The sequence below is a fragment of the Microtus pennsylvanicus genome, chromosome X (genome assembly GCF_037038515.1).
Source record: "Microtus pennsylvanicus isolate mMicPen1 chromosome X, mMicPen1.hap1, whole genome shotgun sequence".
Taxonomy (NCBI): Eukaryota; Metazoa; Chordata; class Mammalia; order Rodentia; family Cricetidae; genus Microtus; species Microtus pennsylvanicus.
This window is the reverse complement of record NC_134601.1, coordinates 109818598-109832793: the sequence shown is the minus strand read 5'-3', so window position 1 is coordinate 109832793 and position 14196 is coordinate 109818598. Positions and strand designations below refer to the sequence as shown.

Here is a 14196-nt window from a genome sequence, read left to right as displayed (position 1 = left end):
GTGTAGTCTTTGTGTTCCCCAATGATGTACGGTTTCCCCTACGTATAAGCCTGGAGTCCTTTGGACTCTTTCCATCTGACTTCCAGCCAGAACATTTAGCTTGTCACCTCAGGAGCATTCTCTCTTGGAGTAACCACTGTCTTCAGCTGTCTTATCCTGGCAGGGACCTACTTCGTGTTAGAGAAAAAGCATGACCTAGTTTTGTCACCTTAGAAATGCTGCTGTTTGTGGGAAGCCCCTGTAGGTGGCCTTTATAAAACCTTCCCAGGGAGACACTACAGGACAACCAACTTTATCTTCTTCCTGTCCACTGTGGAACAACTCAGAGATAAAGGAATATGAGGTTTGGAGTTTTAACATTTGAAAGTATTACTTGTTTAATACAGGATCTTTGAATACTAGATTGTCATTTCAGCAGGAACTGAAAAAGGAAGGAGTTGGAATCAGTATAGCTACTGGATATCTGGCCGGACAGAGATGAGAGAATTCTGATTATTGAGCAGAAGTGGATGAAAACTAGTGGGGTAGAATGGGTGGAAGTATTACACTGGGCAGTTCTTGGTTTTCTTTTTGGTGCTGGGAATCCAACATGTGGAGCCTTGGAGGTGGCAGGCAATCGTTCTTCCCTGTGCTATGTCTAAACCCTTGGTCATCCCAATTGAAAAGTAGTTAGGGTAAGTTACTGAGAAGAAAGAGCCAATTTGTTAGACTTGAGAACTCAGTGCCCCACCTTTTCATTCCTTTTGGTTGGTTGACATTTAGAAGGATATGAATTCTTAAGTTCATGCCCCTTTGTGGCAGGGGAAGCAGTAAATAAGCCATGTTCTAGCATTCCACAGACATTTCAGGGACATACCCCAAAAGTTAGCAGCATGTTTCCGGGTATGCCCATAGATGCCTGTCACCTGCATGAGCTGTATTATTAAGAAGCAAAACAAAAGGTAGAAACGTGTGCAGGAATAACATCCTCATCCAGAGAAAACAGATTTTGCTAGTGATAGCTCACTTTAAAAGTGCCAGCAAGATGAAAATGCAGGCGCTCCTTAGTATCTTTGAGGGATAGATACACCCCCCCCCCGATACCTGAATTTGTGCAGCCCAGTTCACTTGTATAAGATGGTGTGGTATGGTATGTGTGTAGAGCTGATGCACATATACATTTACTAGGTGACTCACAACACCTGGTACAATATGACATGAATGTTATAGGAATAGTTGTTAGACTTTTTGGTTTTTCTTATCCTCCCTCCTTCCCTCCCTCCCTCCCTCTTCTCCCCTCCACTCCCCTCCCTCTTTCGCTTTGCTTTCCTTTTTTTTCTTATTTAATACTAGGGATTGGATCCAGGGTCCTAAAACTCACCCACTGTACAGCCCAGGTTGGCTTTAAACTGAATCCTCCTCCAGCCTCTGGAGTAGCTAGGATTGCATGCTGGCTTATTATATTGTAGGATTTTGAGCTGGGGTGGGAGGTAATGGTGAAATGAACCAGTGGTATTAGGTTCATATTGAAGGAAGCCAGGGAGTTATTTTGAGACATCTTAGAACCCACATTAATTCTCTTATTATAAACATATATAATACTGTTGGCTTTCTGTTGTCCACAGCCACAATGTTTACTACCCTTTATTTTTCTGTGTAAACTGAAACTAATATTAATTTCAATGCATTTTTTATTATGTTTTGCTACTACTTGCTGTAGCTTGATAATGGTAAATATATACATATATATTAATTATAATAAGTAAGTATGTGTGTGGCATCAATACGTCATTGTTGTGGATAAGAACTAATGAATAGTTGGTGACCACTGGGGTTAGTGACTGTATATAAGTCTTAGTTCACTGAAGGAATACAGCTGATAAAATGAAGCTGTACCAAAGAGGGATTTGTTAGGCCATGGTCTGGCTAGTCCAAGAATAGCTGTCTGATCAAAAAGGAAAGGCCAAGCAAGAATCAATCTGGTAGTTGATCGGGCCACTAGGCTGGATGTTTCAGCTGGTCTTCAGTCTACATTAGAATTCTGAAGACATAGGCTCTATTACCAGCCAAATAATGACTTAGCAGCAGGATAGATAAACTTGCCAGTGAGGACAAGGAAGCCAACAGTAAAAGCTTACGTCTTCATGTCTTTTTATGTGGGCTGACTCCAGAAATTGTGGCCCAGATTTAGGGTGGGTCTTTCCACTTCAAATGATCCAATCAGGAAATTGTTTCACAGGCATGTCCCTGATGCTTGGGTTTTAGTTGATTCCAGACATAGTCAAGTGGACAACCAAGATTAGCTTTCTCATACATGCTTTATAAAGATAAACTGAACTGGCTTAGGCAAGTCTAGAGAAACCTTGACTCCCATATCTCATGACATACGTCAAGCCAACCACTACAAATACCGCAGCACAAATGTATGTATTCATCCTTCCAAACTACATATTCAAACTGATGGGAGTTTTAAGTTCATGATATGCTAATGCATCTAATTGTCTAATTGTTGGTAGGCTGGGGGTGTGCTCACGCAAGTGCTCTAAGGAGGAGACAGATAATCAGAACAGAAACTAGGTAGGGACTGGAATAGGTAGAAAGACCTCAGCCCAGAGGACTGAACCAAGCTCTAGGAAGGAGACAAGAAAGGATGGCTTAATAAGAGGGTGCTCGGGTAGCCATAGAAGCTAAATAACGACTTAGCAAAGCCAGTGGGGAAAGCAGGGAATGTGGTTTAGTGGTAGAACTCATGCCTATCACCCTGATGCCCCAGTTTTTAAATCCAGCCCTGAATGGTGGGAAAAGGTCAAGAGGAGGTCATGAGTTAAAGCTCCCCCTCTGGTAGGTATGCATCATTTCTTGTGCTCCCAAGTGCCATGAGACATTGCTGGGCATAGTCATGACTAGCTGAAATGTGGTGGCAGTTCTGTGGGTAACAATAGATTGGTGTTTATGGAAATCCCTTAACTTTTGTGTTCTTGAAAGCTCACTGATCAGATAGAGGTTTATGGAGGAAGAGTGCCCCCTTTTACTACTGTCATTTTGGGGACCTCTTCTGAGTTATCATGACAAATGCTTTGCTTTTCAGAGTGGAGGTCTCGTCCACAGCTACCGAGGCACAGGCGGCATATTTGAGGTGTGCTGGAATGCTCGAGGAGACAAAGTGGGTGCCAGTGCTTCGGATGGCTCTGTAAGTGGCACCTCTGGTCTACTGGGAGTTAGAGGTACAGGGCAGCTGATCCCCTGATCCAGCACTAGATCCTTCCAAAGACCTTGTAAGGCTTCTCTGTCCTGCTCTGCCTTATCACCTAACAGGTGCTTGGTTACCACATACTATGTGCACATGCAGGCATGACTATGGGAAGGAGGCTTCTCTTTGGGTTGAAAATAGCCTTGTCTTTGCCCCAGAATGTCAGTGAACTTGATTATTTTTAGCTGCAGTGACTCTACACACATGTGTATACCCTAGGATATTAAGGAATATCTGGAGTCATACTAGGTTGTCACTACTTTGGTGCAGGGTGCTATTTACTGGTGGAGTCAAAGGATGCTGGTAAGTCTCTTACAATGCTCTAGATGCCCCACTTTGGCCAAGAAATATCTGGCCACAAATATCATTAGTATATAGGCTGAGAAACTTGTTCCTATTCCGTTGCTATGTGTATGTTCTGGCCAAACATCGTCATGATAAGCCATAGCTTTCATCAGATAGGCCTCCTGGTTTCTGTGGATCTTATTGTGGTCCATTAGCATGTGTAATTTTTAATTTGCCTCTGAACTTGAGGTTGCAATAACTCTAGGATGAGGTGCAATTCTGACTGATGGACCAAGTCATTAGTGTGGCCTGAAATTTGTTGTTATCTGCTCAACTATGTAGGCATCCTATTTGTGACCCCTGCTGATTACCTTAGACACTGTGAGTTCTGGAATGGTCCATGAATTGATTTTTCCTTTCCCTGCTCTTTGCTAGAGTTTGGTTGTTCTGATGTTCAGAAACTAGCCCCTAGGGTTTTTCTCTCTTTTTGAGTCTTCCATTATAAAACCTTTACAAGCATCAAGTTGGTAGCTAAACTGTACCTTGCCAGCATTTGATTGAAGGCACCTGATATTATCTCTCAAAGTAACAGACACTTTATCTTTCCTTCCAGGTCTGTGTTTTAGATCTCCGAAAGTAAACACAAAATGTAGAAAACCATTCTAATGGACCAGCAGTGAATGTGTGGGATTGCAGCATCCTTCCTATGATGGGCTCTAAACTGTGTGAACTTGACTTGTTCGAGTCTACTTGGAAATCACCTGTCCCTGGCCACAGGATTCTTCCCCCCCACCCCACCCCACCCCTAATCTACATCCAGAAGTTTAAAACAAATACAAAGTCATACACATGGTTGTATCACAGGAATATGGTTTCCACCTAAAATGTTCAGCTGGGGAAGGATGAAGCCATCAGCTACATGATGCATGGTTTGGTTTCCATCCAGAACAGGCTCTAATGACTGAACAGGGAAGGAAGAACATAAAGCTGTGCCAAAAAATAAAAGGTTTAAAAAAAAAGAAAAACAAAAACAAAAAAAATACAAAAACAAAAAAGAAAAATGCTGTGATAAACCAAAAGGGAGGAAAAACCTGTCCCTTATGGTATTTCCCTCCTATCAATTTGGATACTACAGTTGCTCTCCAAAAGACCAGTTTGTACCAATGAAACGTGTGACTTTGTAATCCCAACGCTGTATTTTCTAGAACCTTCTTTGGTGGTTTTTCTATCTGCTAAAATTCTGTGGTCTGGGGGCCTCCCACCTCAGATGGATACTGTTTTTGGCTTATTCTTTCTGTCCTCCCTTGTTGTTCCTCACTCCTTCCTTCTCATGTCCTTGCTCTGGTGTGGTCTCACTTTTAATGAAATCCTACATAGATATGGCCACATGCACACAACGGATCTTTGATGGACAGCACTCTCCTTCCCTCTCATCCTACCCCTTCCCATCGCTTACTCTCTGTCCCTTTCTCATAGTTGCTTCACATTAGGTCCCAAAGGCACTTTCAGAGCTTAGTAAGTGCTTTATGTAAGAAGGCAGGGAGGGGGACTTTTTACAGAAAAAAAAAGACTTATAAGAGAAAGAACCTGGAGTATTTTTTGAAAAAAATATTTTTATGTTAAAATGACTTTAAAATCCTAAAATGGCCATCAGACATAGAGAGTTTTGTGAAATTCATATTTAAGAGACTAAGAAGACACTGGCAGAGTCTGAGGTGTCTAATTACCCCTTTCCCTTCAGCTTCATGAAAGGCAGTTAGGAAAACCGTGGATTGGGAAGCGTCCTATGGAAGAACAAGGGAATTGTTTTGGCAGCTGGTGGGGAAGAGCCCCACCAGTTCGGCACCAAGCGGAATGCTGAACTGTTCGATGCACATTTACTTCAGCAGCCAATAGGAAGACAGTGAAGAAGCCACCCTGACCCACAGTGTGGCTCCATGGCACCTGCCAGCTACTTTCTCACAGCAGTGTAGCTACAGATGGGCACTTTATCAAGAGCGTGCTTGGTGAATCTTGCAAAACTGACCCAAGGGCCTCAGTGCCACTCAGTCTTGTGAAGACAATGAGTATCAAGGGAGACTTTGAATCCTAAAAATGAATTATGACCCAGGTAGAATGTCATAAATCATTTCTGCCCACTTTACAATTTCTCTTACAGAAGATTAGGACAACGCTTTTTTAAAAAATGAGGAAAAGGAAGAAGTTTTTTGGTTTCTGTTTTTTTTTTTTTTTAAACTAAGGAGTTGTGTGCCTGGTAAAGTTTGCCATCATTGAATCAGGTGACCTTGGTTTTGTCATAACTTGATACAGACTTGTTTTTTTTTTTTTGTTTTTTAATTAGTAAAGGGGGATAGGTAGACCAGAAGGGGGCTGGGCCAAGTCAGTGGAGCTGCAAATGGCAGTATACAGGGTCCAGTCTACAGCTGAGGCAAAGTTGTTACTTAGAGGAAAGTATCCATATATGGAGCCAAAAATCAACCAGCAGGAAGGTGAGGCGCTTCCTCCACAACAAACAAATGTAAGACCAAGAATGTGAATTGGCCTCTGCTTTCACATGTAAATTATGTGAGCCCTCGTATGCAAGTGTTGTGTTACTGAGTTGAGCTGTGTGTTTGGACTCTGGCACCTAAACACTTAGCAAAGAAAGCCTGAGTTCCGTGGGGAATTTGATTATAGCAGGTGTCTCTGTGGATATGATGTTTCCTGCCCTGAGACTGCTTTAGCTTTAGAATATAATTTTGGAAGTCCACTTAAAACCCATCTTTCTTCCCCAAATTTCTGTTCATCTTATAGAAGATCAGCTGTTAAAATTCAGCCTATTGTAGGGACATGGCTGTCATTTGACAGTTCCACATTGCTAAACGATGGTGATGGGTAAATGGCACATAAGGGGTTCATCAGACAATCTCTGGGTGTCCAGGCTACACCCACCCAGATGAATCTGAGCCACATAAGAATTACTGTTTTGGAGTCAATGGCTGTGAGACTAGGACAAAAAGGTTCAATCTACACAAGAAGAAACCTAGAGACCATTTAATTTCCTTGGCCTTGCAGTAAAACATGGACAGGAATTTAGTGCTGGCCACAAGGGGACCAAGCAGAAGAATGCAGCCCACACCCCTGAAGTCCATCCCCATAAAACAGTTAAATCTACAGCTGTTTCTGAAGCAGCCAGCATTTGGACACCATCATTTGCCCTGCTGTCACAGGGCACGTGCATCATCTTTGTGGTGAAGGGGTGGCCCGTATGTAATGCTTGTTACCTAACATTGTTTATAACTCCTAAAACATTGTGAGGAATGGTTAAAGTCTTGTGACCAAATTCAACCTTGAAAGCAGTGTAGTGACATAGCCTTTACAGGTATTTTTCCTTGAGTTTGAAGTAACCACACACCATTCCCAGCACATCAGGATGCTGCCTGTAGAGGACCGAAGGGCCAGATGGACATTACAAGGTTCAACTCTCTGACCCCACTCAACACCGTAGGACTTGACTTTTTGTTCTGTCTAACTAAGAAATAGATCATGGAGCCAAGTGAAGTGCACTTTGTCACATGTAAGGATCTGCTTTGTTCCTTGTTGCTTTTCCCTTTTCAAACCTTTCGTTCTACCTTTCCATTCTGTTGTCAAATGCATAAATGTTTGTTCCGCAGCTCACTGAAGTTTTGAATTCTGGCTTGTGCAGTTTTTATTGTCTGTGTCAGACGTACAGCCAGACATGGTCCTCTTTCCGCATCTTCCACATTCTGTTAAGCACCATCAAAACTCCCCTCCCCTTCTGTCCTCTATTCCCCCACTCCCGCTCACCCCTCACGCTCTTCAAGAAGAAAAAAGAATCACCTTGTGTGTTGTAGCTCATTTGTTTCAAGAGAGAATCAACAGATCATATTCAGTGTCTTGAATAAATTGCTCTATTTTGATATTAGAGAACATAGTGACTGTTTTCTTTTTGTTCGTTTCGTCTTGCCTGGTATCTCTGACATCTGACAAATGAAAGAACGATGTGAATAGCTTTTCTTGTTTCTGTGGCAGGATACCCGACAAAACAGTTTTAGAAAGGAAAGATTTGTTTTGGCTCTTGGAGAAGGCACAGTCCATCGTGGTAGAGAGGTTGTGGTGGTCTTGGGCCCCATCCATGGTAGAAAGACTATGAGGTGGTATGCTTACCCATAGATCAGTACGTGACACAAGCACAATAGCTGAATCAGCTACCAAGGCCTCTCAACCTCCCAAATGTGAGGCCATCATAGAAAGGGGGAAGCTCAAAGCCCCACCCCACGGTCAGGGAGATATTTGAAGCTCACTCAAATAAGGGTGAAGATCGAGGACACTTTTTGGACCAGATGAATAGGTGGTGAAACCCCCTTGGGTTGCCCCAGTGGGAAAGTGTCAGGCAAAGTAGGGTAGAGCAGGAAGTTTCCAGGTCCTGTTGGGCTAAAGGATACCTTGTGCAGTGGAGGAACACTGAGTAGATGATCTTGTCTAGGGACTCCCGGGACTCACTCCCCATATTCCTAACAGTCCAGAATGGCCATATCTTTGGCCAGAATGATCTGAAGTTGTTTTTGTCATAGGTGCTGACAAGTCATGGTGGGAAGATGTAAGATTCTTTTAGTTAAAAGAATAGTGGTCTTAGTCCCCCTGGATATGAGAGAATGGTCTGAGGCCCCATGGAGTACTGGGCAAGATCTGATGCTCCCTGAATCAGAGGGACACATCATATGTCCTCTTGGGAAATAAGGAAAAGTTCCCCTTGGTCAGAGAAAGTTTTTATATCCTCTTAGTAGAGGGAGTGTCTTGAGTTCACCTTGTTAAAGAGGAAGAAAGAAAGTCAATTCTGATCCAGGGATAGTTCTAGTGACACCTTTATCAGATGAGGAATGTGTATCTCTTGAGAAGAGGTTGGCTTGGACACAACCTTGTCAAAAAGAAGTTCTGAGAACTAAATGGGGATATTTTGAATTTCTCTGGCCAGAGGGGCAAAATCCCTAGCTGAGTTGGCCCAATAGATCTAGTTCCCTAATTAATGGACAGATGAAGGTCCCAGTTTACCTTGTACAGTAGAGAAAGGTCCCAGCATTACCACATTAGCTTCCAGCACTTCCCAGTTCCAAATATCCATACATGTCATGGAATCTTTAGATCCAAGAACAATCAGAACATGGTTTTAACACAATGAGTGGTTGTCCCAACTTGTTGATGTTCCAAGAGTTCTGTTCAGTTGTTCAGGTCTATGAATGAAAGACGAAAGCATTTCATTTCTTTCTTTTTTGTTTGTTTGTTTGTTTTTTGAGACAGGGTTTCTGTGTAGCTTTGGATCCTGTACTGGAACTTGCGCTGTAGACCAGGCTGGCCTCGAGTTCACAAAGATCACCTGCTTCTGCCTCCCAAGTGCTGGGATTAAAGGCGTACGCCACCACCACCTGGTCATTTTCTAATGACCACCTTGAAGGCAGATGGCCAGGTTCGTTCAACTTTGTGATCTAAACTAAGAATGTCTGAGGTGCCATGGGTCTCAAGAATATTTGCCTAGCTATCTTGCTGAGACAGGGATGCTTTAAGGCCATCTTCTTTAGAACGGAATAGGTATGAGTTAGTCACAGACAGAGGATCTTTTAAAGCCTCCATTGTCAGAGGGGTAGGCCTGAAGCCCACTGAACAGAGAATATAGGTCTGAGGCCCTTTATTCACAGGTTCCCTTTACCAGAATGGCATGTTCCAGACCACCTTGAGCAAAAATGGAATGTCTTAAGTTCTCTTAGTCAAAGTGGAAAGATCATAGCCCCACCTCTTTTCTCTTGTGCAGAGGGAATGGTTTAAGTTTACCTTGGTCTGAGGTCTACTCGATAAAATGTGAGACTTCTTTACACAAAATGAATGTTTAAGACACCCTTGGACAAATAGCTAGGTCTGAGACAGACTTCCTATTAAGTGAGAAGGAGTAAGAGCCCTTGGGAATAGAGGAAACACCAAGATCCTCTTGTGAGGATATTCTGCAGCTGAATTGGGCAAAGGTGAAGGTCTGAACCCTTGGGCAGAAAGGGAAAGTCCCATACAGCCTTGGAAGGAAAGGAAATGGAATGTTCCCTCTATCTTGTACCATGGAGTAAGTTTCCAGCACTGATTCAGCATGCTCCAATTCTTCAGTTTAGAATATTCACCAAGAGGAGACCATTCGCCAGTCTCAGCATTCTTCAAGCAAGTTATATGTCTGTCCCAGGCTAGATTGCCTCCTCTAGTTTGTGTTCATCTGTCCAGCTATGGGCAGGCCATTCCACTTCTCATGACTGGCTTAAAGGCAGGTAACTGGGGTTCCAGACTCTTGGTTATAGAGTCTAGACTCTAGGCTTGTTCGGAGAGAGAATTTCTCACAGTCCTGTTGTAATAATGCCACTTCATTTCCCCAGCTGCCCAGACTCCCAAAATAACCACACGGAAAGTGTATTAATTAAATCACTGCTTGGCCATTTACTTAAGTGTATTGCTAGCTAACTCTTGCATCTAGAATTAACCCATCTCCATTATTTTATATTTTACCATGAGGCTCGTGGCCTACGGACAAGGTTTCATCATATCTGTCTCTGGCAGTGGCTCCATGGCTTCTCCCTGACTCCTCCTTTCTTCAAGCATTCAGTTTAGTTTTCCCTGCCTAGCTCTGTTCTACTAAGCCACTGGACAATACAAATTCTTTATTAACCAATGGTATTCACAGCATACAGAGGGGAATTCCACATCATGGCCCCATTGTCAGAACTATAAGGTGGGAGACCTCCTTGGTCAGTAAGGGGAAAGTGTTAGGCATTATAGGACAGAGAAGGAAGGTGTAAGACCTTTGGAGAAAGTGAGTGTCTTAGGGTAAATTGCACGATGTAGAAAGGGTCAGGCACTCCCTCACCAGTTTACAAATCTTTGGGAACTCCATTGCAGGACTAGCAGCAATTTGAGCATTCTTGTAACAAGCTCAGTCCTTTTTTCCCGTGTTCCCCTTAAGCTCACATTCAGCTGTGTGAGTGTTGCCTTGAAAGATGTAGCCTCTCCACTTCCCATGACCAATTTGAATGTAGATGGCATAGATTCTATGCTAAGCATTTTACTTTTCTGCCACTTCAGAGTTCTCTGAGGTCCCTTTGGGCACAGGTGTATTTATTTGCCTGGCCACCTAGTTCAGGCGTGGAAAATTTAAGGCCCTCAGATGAAGAGGTAGATATGAGGCGCTCATGGACAGAAGGCCCTAAGCTTCCTTGGTCATGTGGGAGATACCGGGGGCACTCTTGATCAGAGTGTGATGGTCTGAGATCCCTTTGGTCACTGGGCCAGGTCAGTAGCCCACATGATTAAAGGGGAATATCTCAGGTCCCCTTTGTGCAGAAAGGGAATGTCTGAAGTCTCCTTGATTAAAGGAGAGAGTCCATAGATTTCCCTTAAGCAAAACATGAAAGTGGTAGGTTCGCATGGTTAGAAGTAGTAGATTTAAGGTCCCTTTTGGCAGTGAGAAAGGTCTAAAGCCCTCTTAGTTAATAGATCTGAAGACCTCTTGTGCATAAGTGGTAACTCCAACACTCTTTCAGAGTCCCTTGGTAAGAGCAGCTAGGTCTCAAGTTCTCTTGTGCAGTAGTGGGGGTTCTAAGGCCCCCGTTGTGAAAGAAACTCTAAAAGTCCCCTTGGAAAGAGGTTTGTGGTCTTCTCATTAAGAGAGAGAATGTTTGAGGCCTGCTTGAGGAGAGTAAAATATTCTGAGACCAACTTGGTTAAAGGGGGCATATTTGAGGCCATTGTAAGCCCGTAGGTGAGGTTCTGAGGTCCTCTTGCATAAAGGTGGAATGTATGAGGCTCGTTTGGTTAGTTGTGTCAGGTCCAAGACCCTGTTAAGTAGAAGGAGTGAGTCACAGCCTCCCTTAATTAGACTGATTAGAGCTCTTGGCCTCTTGATCCTTGGTAGCATATCTAATGCTTTCTTGGCAGAAGTCAAAGATGTAAATCCCCCAAGTTCTGAAAGTATAGGTCCGAGGTCTTTTTGATCCATTGAAGAAGGTTCAAGGCCTTCTTGGGTGGAAATAGGTCTGATTCGCCATCTACTAAAAGTGGAAGATCTAAAGCCCTCCTTGATCAGATGGAGCATGGGAACAATGGAAAAGTCTGAGGACTTGGCATAGAAGGAGAAGAACTAAAGTTCCTTTCATAAAAGAGAATAGGTAACAGACACCCCCTCTTAAATAGGACTCATGCAAATCCCTACTGGACAGAGTGAGAAGATCTGAGGCCTTTTTAGGCAGAAGAGGGTAGTCTGAGACCTCTGAGGACAGAGGGTGAAGGTCTGATCCATCCTTGATCAGAGGGAAAATTTCCAAGTGCCCTCCCCTTGGTTACAAAGAGCATATCTGAGGCCAAGTTTATTAGAAGGGGCAAGTCTAAGGCTGCCTTGTCCAGGATGGGAAAATCTGAGGTCCCTTTTATTAAAGGGCTTATGTCTGATGCCACCTTCATTAGAGTAAGAAAGCCGAAGGCCCTGTTGATAGAAAGAAAAAGGTATTAAGGCTCCTTAGGGACAGCAGATAGGTTTCCATTTCCTATTGGAAAATGGAAGTCCTTTGAAGTCTACATTGGAAAATGTAGGGATATTTATGGTCTCCAATGGGAGAAGGGGCAGGCCTGAGAGCCCCGTTTGTCATGGGAGAGATTGGTACTCCCTAGTGTAGTAATAGGAGCGGCGGGCTACTTTCCTGGCACCCGGCCGCCCGCACGGCTAGCTTTACCCAAAATAATTACACGGAAACTGTATTCTTTTAAACACTGCTTGGCCCATTATATCTAGCCTTTTCTCGGCTAACTCTTGCACCTGGACTAGCCCATTTCTAATAATCTATGCAGCACAAGAGCTGGCTTACCAGGAATGATCTTAACCTGCGTCTGCCTGGAGTAGGAGAATCATGGCAACTCCTTGACTCAGCTTCTTTCTCCCAGCATTCCATTCTGTTTACTCCGCCTACCTAAGGGTTGGCCTATCAAATGGGTCTAGGCAGTTTCTTTATTAATAAGAAATCACTCCCACATCATTTCCCCTTTTTCTGTTTAAACAAAAAAGAAAAGCTTTAACTTTAACATAGTAAAATTACATATAACAAAACAGTTATCAAGTAAGAATTACAGTTACAATATTTATATCTACTTTATCTTTTATCATAACAATGGAAAACTATAACTACATATCCATTCTTCAACTCCATCAAAGACTCCAGAAGGATATAATATTACCTAAGTAAACAAGAACTAAGAAACTTCAAACTCTATAAATGACAAAGACATCTCACTGCCTGGACAGTCACCCAAAGTTCTTTTGTACCGTTGGGGCATCCATCTTCAGCTTTCAGGCCCATAGTATCCAGCAGACATTTTCATCAAGAAGGCAATTCCAAAGACAGTTCAGTTACTTTCTCCTGTGTCCTGCAGAATGTCTCGCAGACTCTTTCATGAGTCAGGAACCCCAAAAGACCATCTCACCTTTAGGCAAGTTCAGCAGTCCTCTCTCTGCAGGTTCTCTTTGTCCAGTTTATGCAACAGTCCAGGCAAGAACAGTTTCTTGCCCAAATGGCTATCAAACTCCATAAGGATCCTCTTTGATGCCCATCTTCTTCTTGAAGTAGATTGGTGCTGCCAGGAGCAGAGTGTCTCATTGTCATGAAAAGTCCTAAGTTATTAAAACATTAAATGCCATATTCTGCAGTCTTTGAAAGATATGAAGAATTCTATCTAACTGAAATGTATCTCTATATATCTAGAAAATCTAACTAATATGACTACAAGCTTGACTATTACTGATGATTATCCATTAACCTATATTTCTTAATTATACATTACATTTTTTAATGAACTACACAATCACAGTACCTTAATCAAGATCAGAAATACATATACATATAACAAAGTTGATTGTAAAATCCACACCAATGCAAATTATTCATACCTATATCATTTCCCCCTTTAAATGTAAAAGAACATTTATAAACAATATTTTGGGAACATGGGCGCAGTTTTCTCTCTCCAAACTGCTTCCTGCTGAATGGGGGCGCTGTTAATCAGATCATTTAGTGTGTAACCTGTGTGTCAGGTTTATCTCAGTTGGCAGTTGAGTGAAGTAATTTTTTGAGGGTGTTCACAGGAACTTTTCGGGAGGTCGTGGTCTATCATACCATATCGGGATAGATGCAATCTACAGGGTCTGGTCTGTAGTAATAAGAGTGGCAGGGCTGCATCCCCAGCACCCCAGCCGCCTGGCTAGCTTATGCCCGAAATAACAACACACAAACTGTATTCATTTAAACACTGCTTGGCCCATTTCTATCTAGCCTCTTCTAGGCTAACTCTTGCACCTGGACTAGCCCATTTCTAATAATGTTTGTAGCATCCCATGGTGTGCTTACCAGGAAGATTCTAGCCTACGTTCATCCTGGGTCAGAGCTTCATCATGTGTGTCTGCCCAGGAGCCGGCCGCATGGCGTCTCTCTGGGGCGGCGTGTGCTCCCGAGAGGACAGCTGTCGAGTCTGAGCTCACTTCCTCTTCCTCCCAGCATTCTGTTCTGTTTTCTCCACCCACCTGTGTTCTAACCTATGAGGGCCAGCCAAGCAGTTTCTTTATTTTTTTAACCAATGACCTTCCTCCATCACTGGTCCTCTGTGAAAACAAA

At 43.0% G+C, this 14196-nt stretch overlaps 1 protein-coding gene across 33 annotated transcripts in view; it reads left to right on the top strand.

Annotated features, from left to right (window-relative positions):
* Nucleotides 1-4323, top strand: part of LOC142841479 (F-box-like/WD repeat-containing protein TBL1X) — a 171692-nt gene extending 167369 nt beyond the window's left edge. For all 33 annotated transcript variants that reach the window (XM_075958384.1, XM_075958380.1, XM_075958376.1 and 30 more), the window contains 2 exons: nt 3068-3169; nt 4128-4323. In XM_075958384.1, coding sequence (XP_075814499.1) covers nt 3068-3169; nt 4128-4154 — 129 coding nt within the window. In that variant the 3' untranslated portion in view covers nt 4155-4323. The remainder of the gene's footprint in view (nt 1-3067; nt 3170-4127) is intronic.
* Nucleotides 4324-14196: the final 9873 nt, after the last annotated feature.